General features: G+C 44.3%; 2 protein-coding genes and 1 long non-coding RNA gene across 5 annotated transcripts in view; 1 reads left to right on the top strand and 2 right to left on the bottom strand.

The window, feature by feature from the left end:
* The first annotated feature begins 3,646 nt into the window (after window positions 1-3,646).
* LOC129810655 (uncharacterized) lies at window positions 3,647-5,959 on the top strand. Its single transcript, XR_008752758.1, has 6 exons — window positions 3,647-3,940; window positions 4,238-4,358; window positions 4,750-4,791; window positions 4,888-5,022; window positions 5,109-5,194; window positions 5,319-5,959. It is a non-coding gene; the product is annotated as an uncharacterized LOC129810655 (long non-coding RNA).
* On the bottom strand, window positions 5,959-8,877 carry amh (anti-Mullerian hormone). The gene is made up of 7 exons (XM_055861387.1): window positions 8,682-8,877; window positions 7,989-8,315; window positions 7,718-7,887; window positions 7,297-7,408; window positions 7,101-7,209; window positions 6,562-6,995; window positions 5,959-6,470 (listed from the first exon to the last, which is right to left on the bottom strand). Exons 1-7 carry the CDS (start codon window positions 8,812-8,814, stop codon window positions 6,049-6,051), a joined length of 1,707 nt encoding a protein of 568 aa, XP_055717362.1. The 5' UTR covers window positions 8,815-8,877; the 3' UTR covers window positions 5,959-6,048.
* Window positions 8,878-10,318: 1,441 nt separating this feature from the next.
* dot1l (DOT1-like histone H3K79 methyltransferase) overlaps window positions 10,319-18,989 on the bottom strand; it is a 30,211-nt gene continuing 21,540 nt past the window's right edge. For 2 of the 3 annotated variants that reach the window (XM_055861384.1, XM_055861385.1), the window contains exons 24-29: window positions 18,360-18,919; window positions 17,434-17,636; window positions 17,260-17,333; window positions 16,475-17,140; window positions 14,873-15,565; window positions 10,319-14,585 (exon numbers count right to left, since the gene is read on the bottom strand). In XM_055861384.1, coding sequence (XP_055717359.1) covers window positions 15,000-15,565; window positions 16,475-17,140; window positions 17,260-17,333; window positions 17,434-17,636; window positions 18,360-18,919 — 2,069 coding nt within the window. In that variant the 3' untranslated portion in view covers window positions 10,319-14,585; window positions 14,873-14,999. The remainder of the gene's footprint in view (window positions 14,586-14,872; window positions 15,566-16,474; window positions 17,141-17,259; window positions 17,334-17,433; window positions 17,637-18,359; window positions 18,920-18,989) is intronic. The other variant, XM_055861386.1, reaches the window with a different exon arrangement.

The following is an 18,989-nucleotide window of genomic DNA, read 5'->3' on the forward strand; positions in this document are numbered from 1 at the left end:
AACTAAGAGCATTGTATTTGTTACAAATCATTCCCTAAGTTCTAGACCTCAGCTGAACCTGGTAATGGATGGTGTGGCTGTTGAACAAGTTGAGGAGACTAAATTACTTGGTGTTACCTTAGATTGTAAACTGTCATGGTCAAAACATATAGATTCAATGGTTGTAACGATGGGGAGAGGTCTGTCCGTAATAAAGAAATGCTCTAATTTTTTGACACTACACTCCAAAAAGCAAGTCCTGCAGGCTCTAGTTTTGTCTTATCTTGATTATTGTCCAGTTGTGTGGTCGAGTACTGCAAGGAAATACCTAGTTAAGTTGGCCCAGAACAGTGCGCCACGTCTTGCTCTTCATTGTAAATACTATGCATGCTAGTCTCTCTTGGCTAAGAGTTGAGGAAAGACTGACTGCATCACTTCTATCTATAAGAAACATTAATGTGAAGAAAATCACATTGTTTGCATAGTAAACTTACACACACACTTAGCCCACCAGACATGCCACCAGGGGTCTTTTCACAGTCCCCAAATCTAGAAAAAATTCAAGAACGCATACAGTATTAAATAGAGCCATTATTACATGGAATTCCATTCCACCTCATATTGCTCAAATGAACAGCAAATCTGGTTTAAAAAAACAGACAAAGCAACACCTCACGGCACAACGCCTCTCCCCTATTTGACCTAGTGTATGTATTGATATTTAGGCTACGTGTGCCTTTAATTTTTTTTTGATGTAGTTCTGTCCTTGAGCTGTTCTTGTCTATTAATGTTCTGTATAATGTCATGCTTCATGTTTTGCTTTTTCAACTTGAATGGAGGATGCTTTATGTACAAGCCGGTCCACGGTAATGCACATCAAGCCTAGACAGAGACTCCCTAGGTTATATTAAAGGTAGACTCAGCGATATGACGTAGAAAATAAACAGCATAGTGGATTAATTTCCACAACTACTAGTGTTGAAACGCGAGGCTCAACTTCTCCACTGTTTTTTTATTTAACTAGGCAAGTCAGTTAAGAACAAATTCTTATTTACAATGACGGCCTACACTGGCCAAACCCAGACAACGCTGGACCAATTGTGCGCCGCCTTATGGGACTCCCAATAAGCCGGTTGTGATACAGCATGGATTCGAACCAGGGTCTGTAGTGACGCCTCTAGCACTAAGATGTGGTGCATTAGACCGCTGCTCCACTTGCAGATACTGTGTGTGACTGAGAGAAAAGTCTTGCATCAAGCTCATCTCAATATCTGCGGTACTCGTAGCATCGTCACTTCGATGAGTCTATCTTTAACTAATTTACCGCCTGGTGATGTCACCAGACAGGCCAAAATTCCATCCCACCAAAACAGGCTGACATTTCAGGGAGTCTTTTCAAACAGCTCTTACACCAAAAGGGCATTCGCACCATTTGATAGTATTACACAACGTGTGTAAATATATATCCACTGCTCAAAAAATAAAGGGAACATTTAAACAACACAATGTAACTCCAAGTCAATCACACTTCTGTGAAATCAAACTGTCCACTTAGGAAGCAACACTGATTGACAATACATTTCACATGCTGTTGTGCAAATGGAATAGACAAAAGGTGGAAATTATAGGCAATTAGCAAGACACCCCCAATAAAGGAGTGGTTCTGCAGGTGGTGACCACAGACCACTTCTCAATTCCTATGCTTCCTGGCTGATGTTTTGGTCACTATTGAATGCTGGCGGTGCTTTCACTCTAGTAGTAGCATGAGACGGAGTCTACAACCCACACAAGTAGCTCAGGTAGTGCAGCTCATCCAGGATGGCACATCAATGCGAGCTGTGGCAAGAAGGTTTGCTGTGTCTGTCAGCGTAGTGTCCAGAGCATGGAGGCGCTACCAGGAGACAGGCCAGTACATCAGGAGACGTGGAGGAGGCCGTAGGAGGGCAACAACCCAGCAGCAGGACCGCTACCTCCGCCTTTGTGCAAAGAGGAGCAGGAGGAGCACTGCCAGAGCCCTGCAAAATGACCTCCAGCAGGCCACAAATGTGCATGTGTCTGCTCAAACGGTCAGAAACAGACTCCATGAGGGTGGTATGAGGGCCCGACGTCCACAGGTGGGGGTTGTGCTTACAGCCCAACACCGTGCAGAACGTTTGGCATTTGTCAGAGAACACCAAGATTGGCAAATTCGCCACTGGCGCCCTGTGCTCTTCACAGATGAAAGCAGGTTCACACTGAGCACATGTGACAGACGTGACAGAGTCTGGAGACGCCGTGGAGAACGTTCTGCTGCCTGCAACATCCTCCAGCATGACCGGTTTGGCGGTGGGTCAGTCATGGTGTGGGGTGGCATTTCTTTGGGGGGCCGCAAAGCCCTCCATATGCTTGCCAGAGGTAGCCTGACTGCCATTAGGTACTGAGATGAGATCCTCAGACCCCTTGTGAGAACATATGCTGGTTTCCTCCTAATGCAAGACCTCATGTGGCTGGAGGGTGTCAGCAGTTCCTGCAAGAGGAAGGCATTGATGCTATGGACTGGCCCGCCCGTTCCCCAGACCTGAATCCAATTGAGCACATCTGGGACATCATGTCTCGTTCCATCCACCAATGCCACGTTGCACCACAGACTGTCCAGGAGTTGGCGGATGCTTTAGTCCAGGTCTGGGAGGAGATCCCTCAGGAGACCATCCGCCACCTCATCAGGAGCATGCCCAGGCGTTGTAGGGAGGTCATACAGGCACGTGGAGGCCACACACACTACTGAGCCTCATTTTGACTTGTTTTAAGGACATTACATCAAAGTTGGATCAGCCTGTAGTGTGGTTATCCACTTTAATTTTGAGTGTGACTCCAAATCCAGACCTCCATGGGTTGATAAATTTGATTTCCATTGATCATCTTTGTGTGATTTTGTTGTCAGCACATTCAACTATGTAAATAAAAAAGTATTTAATAAGAATATTTCATTCGTTCAGATCTAGGATGTGTTATTTTAGTGTTCGCTGTATTTTTTTGAGCAGTGTATATAACACAGAATAATCACGTTTGACTGCACTGGGCCTTTAAACAAACAAACTGTACTACTCCTCTAGGCCGTATGCTGTAGTCATGTTTTTGATTAAACTGTATAGTTTAGACATGTGGATGATGATAATGTTTTGGATTGTGGCCATATCTAATGGTTGGAGAGCACTTTGTTGTTATAATTAACACATTGCAGATATTATCATAGGCTACTGCCTTGGCTGCAGTTTGTACACCATACATGTGATAACTATGTCTCCATTACTGGGCGTTACAGGTTAGCTTATGCAAAACGCAGCTATAGATTTTTCAACTAACCTGCTCTTGGTGATACTGTCTTCGTTCTCGAATTGGAGGAATAGGCTATCTTATAAATGTCCGTTTGCAGTTGCAGGAGGTTCTACAAAAACCAAAGAGAACCTAGAATTGTTAAATTCATGTGTTGCACTACGCAAAGAGGTTCCTTGTGTAACAGGGTTGGTTATGTTTCCACTTGCCACTGCAGACAGTGGGGAGAACAAGTATTTGATACACTGCCGATTTTGCAGGTTTTCCTACTTACCAAACATGTAGAGGTCTGTAATTTTTATCATAGGCACACCTCAACTGTGAGAGACGGAATCTAAAACAAAAAACCAGAAAATCACATTTGTATGATTTTTAAGTAATTCATTTGCGGTCATTTTGGTGAACAGGGTGGTGTACTTAATAAACTGGCCACTGTGTACGGTACTTGTTAGATATCGGGGGCATCCTGGGATGTGCGTTTGTATGTTATTGCTGTAAGAGATGAGTTAGGTAGCATGCTCTAATTGTAATGGTCGCATTTTCTAACTGCTAATTCACAGGTATTTCCATGCTAACAGACGAATCACGAATCTACAGCCATCAATATACTGTTGTCCTGCACAGCTGATGTACTTGTGTCTATCGTCAGGTACTTACATTTATTGTATTTTGTACTATTTTTCTCGTTGTTATGATTTTATTGACAAAAACACAGTCTGATAATTCATGCAAGCGACGTAATGCCCTTTAATAGAAACATAGTTATCACATCTCTGGCATACAAACTGTAGCTATACTGCCTATTTCACCTCACCATAGCCGACAATGACACACTTCAAAGATAAGGATCATATCAGAATGGTATGGTGTTTATGAGGGTGGCCAGGCCATAGCATAGTCTGTAGCAGCAATCCCTCCAATGATGTATTTTTATTTTTGTCATAAGCTCTCAGCTGTGCCTGCCTGTCAGGGACCACGTCATCTGAGGCAGGGCAGGCTATAAGACACTTTCCGACACCAGTGAACGGAAATCAATTGCTTTCCATAGGAGAAAAAGGTCAACCCAGGTAAGACTCAATCTGTCATGTATGGGTTTTTAAAGGTTTGCATTACAATCTAGTTTGGGAATAATTTATTTGACAAAGACTATCTGTTTGTATATTACTCTTCCTCTGTTGATTCAGCAAGATGTCTATTTCTAGCAATGCTACATGGTCTATGCCACATATGCTTTAAATCGGACTGAACATGTCTACTGCCTCAGCATAAACATGCTATGTAACCCAATGCACGTGTGTACTCAGCTCTATCCTTGTAGCCTATGTGGTTTTAGAGTGAATTTTCAGTTGAAAATGTGAGATTTAGTCATAACCTTTACTAAGATGCTGAATACACAATGTGTTAGTAGTCCTTAAATATCTTGCAGTAACAAAACCTCAATATTACCTGACTTTACAGGACGCAACAGACCCAGAACATTATCATCTGAGAGCCTCGGCAGTAATACAATCCTTTTCCAATATATTTACATTTCTACATTCAGTGATAATATATTTTGTCCCATGTTGACTTATTACTCTCTCCGTTTACCTCTAGTGTCATATGAACGCATTTTGTCCATCCAAAGTTTGAGTGAGGTTGAGAACCCATGGAAAAGCATTACTTTGAACCGTTGCATAGTGTTAGCCATCATCATTGTGCTTGTGAGCTCCGGTGTGAATGAAGTACATGGTGAGTGTTGAAACATTGTGAAACATTTGTCAATTTCTCATAACCTCAATGCACACAGAATAGCTCATGCGTCTGTTGTGGTTTAGATGCTCTGGATGTACTTCTAGAGGAGAATGATCTTACTCAGATGTTACTTGGAGGCACCGGTCTACAACCAGACGGCACAGCTCAGGTATCATAGCTTATTTTCTTCACGTGCCCCTCTTAGAACTAACACAGTGAATAACAAATAATTACGTGCTCGGCTTTGGAACCTTATGTAATGATCCTGAGTGTTTCCTGTTCTCTCCCTGCAGCCTGCAGCCTCTCTGTGGGACAGCTTGCTGAGTTGGGGATCAGACGATGGAAGAAAAGGAAATCCAAAGAGAAGAGGGGGAATCTTGAGGATCAGAAATAGAGATGTGTCTGACAAAGGGCTGTTAAAGGAATGATAGAGCGATAACATGATGGAGAATGGTAAACGAGGGGAAAGAGGAGGATCGTACAACAAAATAGGAAAAAATTTTCTGAAGGAATAATCAAAGTGTGTTTATTATATTGAAATAAGGATATATTGTAGTCAAAATGTTACTACTGTAAAAAAAAGTACATCACAATGATCTTAAATGCACCATACAGTCTTATCTGATCATGCATAATCTGTTTGCATAAATGTTCTTCATATTTAAAGGGTATACAGAAATCAATAAGATTAGCTGGTTTCTATCTCGTATTTGATGATCAATATATTCTTTCAGCCTTCAATATGATCATGTGGTGCAAATTGATAATGCACAAATTGTATTTGAAAGATCCAATATGTGCACTGTGCCAATGAGTTTTCTATTTACATAGCTGAGTGACAAAATGTGTATTAAATCAGCTAATATTGTGGAGAACTAGATGTGATAATGTATTTACAATAAACAAAATAAATGCACTCGATGACCTAAAACATGCAATTCGTACTTGACTTTTATTGAGTAATGGTGCAACAATGCAGGTGCCCTGGCCCTTTAATACCAATCATTGCACCACATGGAGGAGTCAGCGGCATCCACACTCCTTGGCCACCATGTTTGGTTTGTAGCAGATATTGGTTCCATGCTCATCCAACTCCACCACCTTGAGGTCCTCATAGTCCACAGGCACACAGCAGGGTGAGCGCTCCAGGGCCAGGCCACTCTGGATGTGGCTGTTAAGCAGGATAGCATGGTTATTCCCGTTGGTCAGGGGAAAGCTGCAGACTCCCTGGCAGTTGTAGATGGTGGCCTCAGGAGGAGACAGCAGGTATTTCTCCAGGGACACGGTGAGACTGTGCAGGCGACAGAGGTGCCGGTTCCCTGGGCCCTTCTGGCCTGCTCTGGTGGCCCGCTGCCCCCTCTCCACATCCCAGGCTCCCACTACTGTCTGCAGGGCTTTCAGCAGAAGCAGGGCTCGGTACTGCGTCTCACTGGGGCTCCCAACACCTATGTGAGTGAAAGAAAAAAAGTTTAAATGACTTAGCAATTAAATTAATTCCCAGACATTTATCCTGAATTTACATTGAGGCCTGCTCACCTGCTGGTGCTTCCTCGCCCTCTTTAGGAAGGACACAGAGTTCCTGGAGTCTCCTCAGTCTGTCCATCCCTGCTTTGCCCACCTCCTCCGCCCTCATCTGGACCAGAACCTCCTCCAGCCTCTGCCTGAGCACCTCCAGTAGGGCGGGTTGCAGGGACAGCTCCCCGCGATGCCCCTGGAGCACAGAGCCCTGTGTGGGGAAAGAGAACAGGGTGGGAGCTGAGGAGTTGAGCAGCCTGGCAAGGAGGGTCTCACTGGACGACACCCCAAGGGACAGGGGGGGAAGAGAGTCCAGAGAGTACAGAGGGACCGAAGCAGCCCATGGTTGTGACTGCGTCTGTGGTGGCATGACGTCACTGAGGAACTTCTGCAGCTCACACAGAAACGTGTAGGTCCCAGAGGGAGCAGGGGAGGGACTCAGCTTTTCTGTCACTCTGAGGAAGACAATTACACTCATTTAAGAATCTCTATGGCTTCAATCACTTAAAGAAAAAGACAGTAATAGGTGCCGCATTTGAAAAAAGACAAAGCTAACTGACCTTTCATCAGTTCCTCTATTCGTTGAGAAAAGCACCAGGGGAATGACACTGACATCACTTCTTGTTCCGTCACCAATCAGGATACCTCGTAGTTCAGAAAGCTTTTGTCCTGCCGAAAGGTGAATAATCTTGAGACATGTTGATGGAAGGAAAGCATATTAACTTGAACGCGATAAGCTGTATAAGATGTTATTACCTGTCTCTGGTGTTTTTGTGTCAACATTGAATCTCCATTTCAGTTGACTTTTGCCCTCGGGTTGCTTTCCTGTTAGGATGAGGAACTGTGTTCCTTCTGAAATGCATACTGTCTGGGAGAAGTGGGAAAAGGTGGAGTCAGATAATAGCAGAACATCAAAAACTAAAGAAACAAAGTGTCACCGGCCACATTATCATGATGAGAAATGCATCATCGTGATGATGTGGCCAGTGACACTTTGCTTCTTGAAAGCACAATATCTTGAAAACTTGACAGCTGACACAAAACATTTGCGACTGTATCAACAGTGGACTTTTCCTTTAATGGTCTATTAACATCATGGTAAGACAAGACTTGTAAAATGTGAGAGACAAGTAAGAAGTTCAGGAATGTTGTTCTTGAGCAGGTAATGAATTCAAACCTGTTTGTAAGGCTGCAGAGAGTGACTGGTGAAAGTGATGGCACCGAGCGCTCCTGTTCTGGGGTTTCTAAAGGCAAGGAGCAGTATGGGCTTGATATTGGAGAGGGGAGGCCGGGGGAGGTGGAGGGTCAACACAAGACCCCCTCCCTCCACTTCACCCTCCATGAGCTCTGATAGACAAGACATAACATCCCATTTCAGTACATTCAGAATCATATCCATATCTGTGCCATACCTTCAAGCTGAAATCTGTAAAGAGACAAAAATGTACCTTTGGTTGGGTGCCAAACATGTAGTCCATGTTTCTCTTTTTTGGCTTCTTCAGCTAGTGTGGATAAGGCAGGTACTGGAGCACCATCAGAGTGTGAGCAAACGCCAAATCGAGTCAAATCCTCCTTTCTCAGGTTGCTTTCCTGGCCCCAACCTTCACGAAGTGCTGAAAGCATATCCTCAATAACCTCTCCATGAGACGGTATCCTTCCGAAACATGGAGTGTCCCCAGGTAGGTGAGGAGCGCTGGGATGGGAGTTTATGGTCTCCTTCACTGTTAAGGCATTCTCTCCCAAACCTTTTCCAACCTCCATTGAACTGTTGTCTCCTTGGATGAAAGAACAGACTAAATGTAGTCACAGAAGGCTGTATTCCCATAACAATATTTGGACAAATGTTTAATTTGATGGCCAAAAGATGATGACCTTATTCAGAGATGAAATTGCATCATTCACAATTTGATAAATTAAGTTACAGAAAATCCTAATAAGCAGTTAGTTAATGCAATTAACAAATAGAGCACAAAGTAAAAACTGTGCATTACAATGCATACAATATTTTCTTGCAAATGCTAATGAATCCATGTATGGTCACAGCTATGGCCAGGTCCCAGGCATACAGATTCATATCAAGGCAACAAGTTACAAACAGCAGTACGGACAGTGTAATTGGGATGGTGAATAGTGTGACTGACCTGGCCCTGTTCCTGGGTGGTCTGGCGTGGGGTCCTCCTGACACCGGCTGTCACTCAGTCTGTCCTGGTGTGGCAGAGTGACCATTGTGCTGGGCAGCAGCAGTATCAAGCAGAATATGCACCATAGCCTCATAGTAACCCTGTCTGTCCAGTCACGTCTGGATCGAACACTTGTTTTGGGTCAGGTCAGCGAGGGAGATGGGTTTTATGTAGTACACCGCCCCTCTTTCAGCTAAGGAGGACAGGCTGCCAAATACGCAGCTCATACTATGTGATGTGTCCTTGAGAAACTATCCTATGTTGTAAGATGTGGAGAGACAGTGAATGCTGCGAATACTACGGTGGGTTGAGATAAGGCTAGGGAAAGGAAGCACAAGACAGACAATGGAGTGTTTTGTGTGTGTCAGACAGACACCTGCCCTCCCTGTGGGTGAGAAAAGACTGGAGATTGAAGCACCTCAAAAAAGGGAGGGTGTTTGAAGGAGACAGAACCATGCGTGTATTGACATTTCTATAAAGGCCTTTCATAGGTAACGTCTGGTCTATTACAGTATATCAACACTATCTTATTGCTTCTGTGTCCTGCCATTTCTTACATAGTTCTTCAGGGATGATCAACTAGATTCAGCAGCGAGACAAAATATACACAAATTACGAAATCATTTGTAGACTGAAAATTGACCGCAAGAAGCCCAAACAGGTATATTTGATTAAAACATGCTAATTTCACACTTTGCGTAGGAATACTTCCAAAATAATAAATACAAGAAAATGCTTAGGAAACTTGGGGGCCAAATTCGGCCCTCCAGTTGTCCTCATAAAAGTAGCCATTTGTGATGCAATTCTAAGGATGCGATTGCAAATTGACGATTGATTACAGACACGTTGGCTTTAAAAAGTTCTCTCAGCAGTTATTGGACGAAGTACAGTGATGGAATAGGGATGTGCTGCATGCAAGGTTGAATACAGAACAATTGTTGGCTAAATAAGAGCTCTTGACGGATTAAAGGATCTATGGGCAGACTATGAGATGCTGCTGTTGAGACTTCTCGGGTTGAAAAGTGCCTCACGGCCTTGGTTTCATGGAGAAATCCAACAGCTGCAGCTTTGTTTTGCACACGATCAAGGTCGTTCAGTTCAGTCTGTCCTGCTTGGTGGACAACAGCGCCAAGTGATAAAGTCAAGGATTCACAAATCATCCACTAAAAATTACAAGAATTGTTTATCATTTCTAATGGCTTGAAAACATGCACGTAACATTTGCAGAACACTATTTCAGAGAGTATTCATAAAGATGACATTGAATGTTGAATTATTCCCCAATAGTGGACATTCTGGACTTAAATGTGTATTCCCCACTAAAAACAGAACTGAAGAACAATTCTCAAAACACTACTGTCCATCTTTGGTCAAAACCATGATAAGCCTAGCTTTAGTACAGAATGTACCAGAACTACCATAATGATAGTAGAAAAATGACACTCGTCCCACCCCTACATAGTCTGAATCCTTCACTGATAACAAACTAAAATATCATGCACCATATACAAATCCTACAATTTTTTGAATAAAAAGCCTAAATAAAATCACATTTTCAACATGCAAAATATCACCAATAAGCAGAGATGCAAATTAAATACTTTATAAGAAACCATTTTATTAATAATTATCATAAAAAGGCAAAAAAACAGAAACAAATTTCAATTTGTCATTAAACATCTAAGATAATAGCACCAACACCAAACAAGAGTTCCCATGACAGCCCAAGGCGTTTTGGAAAGTAGGTTTGCTGTTATTGCACCTCAAACCTGCCCTTAGTTCTACTGATCCACATGTGGAGTTAAAATTCAGTCCAACTACACAGCATTCTCCCTATGTAGGGATCACAACACTTAAAAAAAGGACATTAATTCCTTTTCAGAGAGAGGGAGTGAGACGAGGCATTTGTGAGAGTGTAAGAAGAGGATTTTCCACGACATTGTCAGACCAGTCGAACACAAAGCTGCAATCTTTTGCTGGAGTGGCTGGATGTGTGCGACAGTGAGAAATTGAGGAGACAAACATACATCTTCGAGGAAGTCTGTCAACTCCAAGCACCAATATGAATTTTCAAGTTACATCAAAATATAAGAGGTCCCTGGTCCTGAGTTAGGGAAAGAAATAATGAAGTCACAGTTTATAGATAAGTGTGACGTATACAGTAGTGTTATATCGCTTCAAGATATCTGCTATGTTCCTGAGAGACCTTTGGCAGGATTCAGAGTCTTGTTATGTGAAACAGTCTTACCTGTAAAGTTAATAGAGCAGTATACTGCACTACGGTATTAAATATGTATCCAAATTTGCCAGAGATCATGTGTACTTCTTTAGGGGACGTATTTAAAATGGGGTACATTGAACTGTTCAAACCTGAAGTAACAATATTCACTACACAATATTATTCTCTCTCCCACACACATTGCCACTCCAGCCAACTAGGAAGTATATTTTCAGATGGGACATTAATAATAAGTCAACAAGCGAGCTTGTGTTGAAGTTTATTAAACCTTTCCCTCCTCTAGCACAACAGGAGAGGAAGTGTATTTAATCAATAGCTGCATTTTCCTTGTTTTAAGTGTAGGAGAGCACCGTACTGTCTGTCTAAGAGTATTCCAATTTGATCTGAATCTTATGTCATAATAAAAGCATCATTGATACCAACTGCAATTATATCAAACAATAAAAAAAACTATGAAAACATCAACAATAACAGTAATTACAAAATACCTGTCAGTGCTGATAACAGGGGACTAGCTTCTCTGGTCATGACTGACATGAGCAAATCATTGTCCTCATTCCTGATTGCAAAGTACTGTTGTCTACTGGACAACATTGTGACTATAAAGCTGTGATGTCTTATTTCTCCTCAAGGACACAGATGAAACAAACAAAACAATGAAGATAAATGAATATCCTGCTTCACATCCTCAATTAGTAAGGACTGACAAATGATAATCAGATCAAAATGGAGCCTGGTTGTTGCAAACCCACGTAACACATACGAGTTATTCTACTACCAGTTATATTGGAACAATGAACTTGTAATTACGACAGCTGTATTATGCTCATACTATGGGAAGGAGGCGGCTTTAAGCCATATCCCAGGACAGGCAGAAGTGAAAGATGAGATTTGGCTTTTGGATGCACCCAGAACCTTATCTGAAATCAGTTTATGGTTGAAACAGCACCTTCTCTTTTCTAGTTTAAAATAGTTTTTACAATGACTGAAAGGCATGTTGTTTCACAGAGTAGAAGTTTCTCTTTAAAAAGCATGAAGTAAATCTGATTACAATCCAGAACAAATCAAGACAGTCTAGTTGCAGTACAAATCTCTCCCTCTGTATGTGTTAACCACATAATAGTAGAAGCATAGAGTTTCTCTGTGTATATCAGAGGAGATGGTGCCATGTGACTGGCATGCCCTCATTGACACTGAACAGTCATGGTGTTTCACTCACTCTATTAAGGCCCTGGTTTAACAACTCTGCACTGCTGTTACCCTTGGGCCCAACCTGTTTGACAGGCTGTAGATGTGGGTCACACATCAGCACCAAAAGAAAAAAAAACATACAAATATAATACCCCAAATCAATCTAGGCATTTCTTATTCACCTACACACCATTCTTAACACAAACGTATATGTACAAAACACAGCGTCACATGCATTTACAAATAGTCCTGAACAATTTGCAAGTTTCTGAAAGCAAAAGGGTGTTTCGCAGTATGCCAAAAATACTGTGAAAAATCACATCTAATGAGAGCTTTACCTGTTTTCATAACTCTAGAGTCAGCCGTAGGTTGAAGACAGCTTTATCAAATCGTGCAGTGACTACAGTTGTACACTAGGCTTAAAACAATTCAATTGGATAATTACATTTTAAATATGAGAAAGAATGCCAGAAAATAGCATTTAAAATGTCACTGTGAACAAGCACCAAGTATTGACAGTTATTGATGTTCTTAATATTGTATAAATAATATTAGGCACAGTACAGAGTTATACAGATTGTAGCACCATTGATTTCAGACTGAGTCAAGTACACACTTAAACCTATTGCGTTCTACACTGTTACACATGTTTCAGGAAAACAAAAACAAAACTTTACAAAATGGAGAAACTTGACAGCATAAATATAATAATCTAAATTATACACAATTATACAGTCAGAGAATGTCTCTTATTCACAGTACAATACTGTTTACAAAAATGAAAAATCAAATCCAATCAAAAGCTGTGAAAATGGCCCAGTAGTTGTTAGTCATGCATTTCCCAGTGTGTGAGCGGTGTTTGTATATCAGTGTGTGAGCGGTGTTTGTATATCAGTGTGTGAGCGGTGTTTGTATATCAGTGTGTGAGCGGTGTTTGTATATCAGTGTGTGAGCGGTGTTTGTATATCAGTGTGTGAGCGGTGTTTGTATATCAGTGTGTGCAGGTTGAAGTGGCTGCAGAAAGCGCCACTACAGTGTTAGTGGACAACAGGTGACACGTACAGACAGCATTTCTACCCAACCCTGTGAACTCAGTGAGATATGACTCCAGAGACTTGCCTGAATACAACACAAACAACATTTGAGTCCCAAAATTACACCTGCATTTTCATCATCATATCAGTGTTTCGGCAGGGATAAAAAAAACATAACAAAGAAGCTTAGATTAAGAGTAGTTGAGATTCCTACTTGTGAAGAATGCACATAGCGTTGCGGGTCCCTACGCTCTAGCACTCCAGCTGGCTCTATAAGTAGTGACTATAAACGGACTGTCTCAGTAACTAAATCCTGTTTCCGCTTTCTATCCTCCAGTCCTTCTGCTGTTCACATCATACATGTTGACGCACAGCTCAGCCGGCAGCACTTAAGTGAATGAGAACCTCGGGGCCTACTATTTAATTTCCAGACACGAACGTTATTCATATAAATGATCCTTTGACTTGACAAGGACCATAATTACACCAATATAACTAAGAACTTTTTACTCTGGGCTGACAGCTGACTATAGTGCTGTCCCTGCACCAGGGACATTGTAACAGGGTACACAGATATTTTACCCAGTGCATTTGAACCAACAGCTTCCCCCTGTTTTATACTGTAGCCAAAAGCTAATGTGCTCAAATTATATTTAATTCACTGAACAAATGATCAGGGTTCAAGGTTAGGTAGCAGGGTGCTAGAGATGCAGTGAGGCACAGCTGCATGGTCCCTAGTCCTGATCAGAGCTGGGTTAGACTGGTCTAGCGTGTGTGTGATGGTGTGCGTGGAGGGTGAAGTCTAATATAGCACCCGGTAGTCAGATAATGACAGAACAAAGAGGAGAGTGCGGTCTACTAGGATGACAGACCCACACGAATCTCCCACTGTACACACTGTCTGCCTTTACAAATATAACAGCATCAGTGATATGTAAAACTACACTGCTGACTGACTTCTTCTGTAGTCAAATGTGTGAATTGAGTCTTTAACAAATAACTATGTATATTTAGTGAATCTTATTAGCACCACGTTACATGGTGACAGTGATGTACCTTTACTGCCATGGAAACAGTGCGTTTCATGTGTCACTATAATGTTAAGAGTAGGCAGCATGCCAATTCATTAAGGATGGGATGAACACAACCCAGTGATTACTATTAGCCTCAACTCACAACACAAACACCCCCGTGACCGCTCAACTCTGCTCAGGACGCCATGCTGCCAGTGTGTGTCAGCGTGAGTTGCCGAAGCAGTGTGTGTGTGTGTGTGTGTGTTGAGTCCCAGTACAGTGGCGGTTTAGCAGGCTTAGGAGCACCAGTGAGATAGTAGAGTCCATTGGTCCACACCTGTCCATTTGCATAGGTTACGTTGGGTTGAGGTAGATATTCTTCAGTTACCTGCCAGGCAGAGGAAAGAGCCAGGGTCAAAACCAAATGCTGGCAATTAGCATATATAAAAGCAGGACAGGAGACTGCTCCTGAAGAGTGGATTTGTCAGAGTTAAAAAGCACGAAAAACACATGTTTAGATTTTAACAGGTATTGTTATGATTTATTCACAAACCTACAATAATAATAAATGCCATTTAGCAGACGTTTTTATCCAAAGCTACTTTTAGCCAAAGCGTCATGCATCATACATTTTTCGTATGGGTGGCCCCAGCGGGAAAGAGGAGTATAACTTACCTTGTTAGAACTGAATAGCAGCTTTGGAAGAACAGGAAAACCAGGTTGTCTGTGTCTCTCCCTCTTATCTCTCTGATTGACCCACACCCCCCCTACAACATGCCCCACCCGCCCCTCACCCTATGCCCTATCTAGGCCGGGAGCCAGGGTGCTGAGAGGACGACGTGTAGGAAGCAGGCAAGCCCAGAGTCCTCCACATGCTGACCCCACCTCCTGAGCTACTGGCCTGGGTTGGAGGGGGCAGATGAGGGGGGTAGTGCACTGTGAAGCTACGAGAGGAAGGTGAAGAGGGGGAGACAGAAGCAGAGGAGGAGGAGACCGAGAGAGAGGAGGACTGTGCTCTCTGTTGCTGGAGGGAAGAGGGGAAGGCCTCAGAGCAAGACGAGGGACTGGGGTCAGAGGACGATACCGAGGATGAGGAGACGTTGAGATATGGTGGTGGAGGGGGCAAGGAGAGCGTGGGGGGTGGAGGGGTGTGCAGCACTGTTTGGGTGCGGCTGTGCTGGGAATGGTAGAGGGGTAGGGGGAGGGAGGAGGATACAGAGGCCAGGAAGGAGGAGCCTGACTGGGGGGTGGGGTGTTGGTGCTGCTGGGAGGAGGAGAGACTGAGCAGAGAGCTGAGGCTTCCTGAGGCTGGCAGCGCAGCCCCAAACTGATGGGAGGACACTGAGGGCACCACGTGGTGAAACATGCCTGTGGATTAAACAGCGAGAGACGGAGAGATGGGGGAGGACACAGACAGACAGAGACAGACAGAGACAGACAGAGAGAGACAGAGAGAGACAGAGAGAGACAGAGAGAGACAGAGAGAGACAGAGAGAGACAGAGAGAGACAGAGAGAGAGAGAGAGAGAGAGAGAGACAGAGACAGAGACAGAGACAGAGAGAGAGAGAGAGAGAGAGAGAGAGAGAGAGAGAGAGAGAGAGAGACACTCAGCCAGGATTTGCATAGCGCCAAGCGAGTCTTGCAGACAGGCACACAGAAAGCAAACAGAGACATGTCACTATAGAAGGGTTGACTGAATCAACTGTTAGACCAAAGGCCATTCCTCTGAAATGAACTAAATGTTTTGTGCAAATAAAACAAGTCTAATCATAGTGAAACGTCTCTGAATTACACACACATGACCAGCAGCATTAACACCAACACCCAAAGAAAATGCAGATCAAGGTCCTTTAATTAATTACTAATCACTGTAATTTGTAAATACTTCAGAGTATTACAGTATAACTAACCAACACAGACAATTGTAGGCTATATCACAGTATACAGATTGAAGTGCATTAACCATGCCTGTGGCCAAGTATATCATTCTTAAGATCTGCTCTCTTCAAAATGTTAGGCATTTTCCAAGGGTGTCCAACTCAGCATCTGTACAGCCAGTCCATGGCAAAGCAAAGCAGCAAGGGCGTTCAGACAGGCATCAGGACAGGGCTCCCACTTACCTGTGTCCATCAGTAGGCCTCTCCGATTGACTTCCTCTGTACCACTGTCTAACACACCCAATCTGAGGACTCTGATCTCACTCTACCCCAAACCATACCCAATGGTGCTGCTGAATGGAAGGAGACTGGTTAGAGTGGGTGTGTCAGTGGGCCTCACCTGCCAGCCCAGCGCTGGAGAAGCTCCCCAGGGAAGAGTGTCCGTTGACCAGGCGCGGGGCCCCGCTCACCGAGGTTCCGGGCGTCTGGGTTCCGAACAGGGACTGGAGGACAGAGGCTCCCCCAAGGGGGAACTGGGCCCCCAGGTAATGTCCCACAGAGGCCCCTGAGGCTGAAGATACAGGGCTGCCCCCCACCTTGCCGCTCAGGATACCCCCGCTGACGGCTGCAGAGATGAAGAGGTTCTGGCTGTTGCCTATGCTGCTGGATGTCTTCAGCTCCCACTCACCCCGTGGCTTCTGTTTGGGCATGGCCTGCCTCTCAGAGCTGCTTCCTCCATGGGCCCCTGCCCCCGGCCGGCCCCCAGACTCCTGGCTAAGGAAGGGGTTAAGGGGGATGTCCTGAAACCCTGAGGGCTCACCCCCGGCCCCCTCGCCCCCCCTCCTCTGCTGCTGCGGTTTGTGATCAGAGTCTGAGTCCGTACCCGTGCCCCGCGGCTCTCTCCCTGTGCCAAAGGGGGAGCCCCCTTGCCTCACCTCGGACAGGGGCTGCTTGAGGTCGGAGATGGGGGAGAAGGTGGATTTCCACTTGCTGTTGGATGAGGAGGAAGATGATGAGGAGACCTCACTTCCTGTGCTGTTACTGCTGCTGCCTCCTGACTTCCTTCCTGTTAACCCAATAGAGATTTTTATTTTTTTTAAAGAGCAAAAGAAAAAGCACAGTAGATAGCTGACAGTGATGTTAATTATGCAGGCTTCAGCAGTCACATTTTTGGACGTTCCTTACCGCGCTCCCTGTCCCCTGATCTGCCTGGCCCATCTCGGCTCTCCAAGGAAATAGTGGCAATCTTCCTTTCAATTCTAAAACAAGACAAATTCAAGAAAATTCTACTTCAAAAAATACTCTTCTGTAGAAATGAGTGAGCAACCACGTTTTTTTTTGCTTCACCGTTTACTATACCTTGAGCTGGAGCTGTCAGCGGGGTAGCCAGAGTCGTCATCAGAGCTGGGTGCGGAGGAGTAGCGTCCTGAGCCATTCATCTCCAGAGGGCGTTCTCGCTTCAATACGGGGGGCTGGTCCATGTCTGGACCACAGGGGCTACATCCAGACTGCTCCGGGGAAGAGATGGCAGCGATCTCCAGAGGCTGGTTAATGTTGTTCACCTGACACAACAAACACAGAAAACAGGGTTAGCCCTAACCCAGGGTTTCCCAAACTCAGTCCTCGGGACCCGTTTTTGTCCTAACACTACAGCTGATTCAAATAATCAACTAATCATCAATCTTCGATAATTTGAATCAGCTGTGTGTTAAGGCAAAAACCAAAATGCGCACCCATTGAAGTCCCCATTGGGAAACCCTGCCCTAACACTAAAGCTACAATATGTAACTTTTTGGTTGACCTGACAAAATTCACAAAGAAATAAAAGTTATAGATATGTCATTCTCAAAGAATGCAAGTCTAAGAAGCGGTAGATCTGTTCCATGTGCGCTACTTCTATGCTTCCGTTTTTAAGTTTAGTTTTTGCATCTTACTTTCGGTTTTGTACACCAGCTTCAAAAAGCGGAAAAAAACATTTTTGGTTATGGAAAATATATTTCACACTGGTTTGGATGGTACAATGATTGTCTACTCTATACTTCCTTGTTTTGTCACAAACTGAAATTAGGCGAACTATTAGAATTTTAGAAACCAGGAATTGGCGGAGAGATTTCTACATTGTGCATCTTTAGCCTACAGTTAAAATATGTATTCAGTAGGGCCTAGATATTAAGGAATCAAACATACAACTCGTCGCAAGTACTGCACTGCAACCAACTTAGCCATTGAAGCCGTGTACCACGTTTTAAAGAACAGGGGAGCAACCTGAACTTAGCTCGACTCACCATGGAGTTGATGTTGAGTGGGGATCCTGATGGGTGATTGGTGGAGCTGAGCCCAGGAAAGGACTTCCTCTTTGGGGAGCCACTGGCAGGTTGAGCCCCCGTTGAGCTGCGCTTCCTCCTCCCACGCTTGCGTTCCTCCTGAGACCCATGGCCGTGAGAGTTTGTGTGCTGGGAGCCCGGCGAGTGGTGGTGGTTGTTGTGGTTACTGTGGCTACCTAGGTGATGCTGGCTCTGTCTGGCCGAGCCGAGGCGGAGGCGAGATGCGGCGCCCCCAGAGGAGGAGGAAGACGACGAAGAGGAAGAAGAGAAGAACATGCGGCGTCTGGACTCGCTGTCCTGGGGCTCCGAGTCAGACTCGCCCTGGCGCTCGGCCCCGTCCTCAGGGAGGTTTCTGGGGGTGCCGTCAGCATACTGGAGGACCCCTCCGGTGCTGAGGGGGGGGCTGTGGCCTTGTGTTGGTCCCATTGGAGGGGCACCGTGAGGGGGAGGGGAGGGGGCAGCCCCATCCTGGTCCTCAGAGTGAGAGCCTCCGTTCATCAGCCCTAAGCTAGAGGAGTACCCTGAAGAAGAACAGAGGGGGTTGGACACTGGTCAGTCATGATATGTCTCAACACATGCAGGATTCAATGG

Source organism: Salvelinus fontinalis, chromosome 14, assembly GCF_029448725.1.
Source record: "Salvelinus fontinalis isolate EN_2023a chromosome 14, ASM2944872v1, whole genome shotgun sequence".
Lineage (NCBI taxonomy): Eukaryota > Metazoa > Chordata > Actinopteri > Salmoniformes > Salmonidae > Salvelinus > Salvelinus fontinalis.

Excerpts from the sequence above, each read along its gene's own strand:
- amh (XM_055861387.1), bottom strand. The coding sequence starts at position 8,814 with ATGAGGCTATGGTGCATATTCTGCTTGATACTGCTGCTGCCCAGCACA. Across the intron at positions 7,409-7,717 it reads CTCTGCAGCCTTACAAACAG|ACAGTATGCATTTCAGAAGG; the intron begins GTTTGAATTCAT and ends CACTTCTCCCAG. Across the intron at positions 6,471-6,561 it reads GGGCGAGGAAGCACCAGCAG|GTGTTGGGAGCCCCAGTGAG; the intron begins GTGAGCAGGCCT and ends TCACTCACATAG.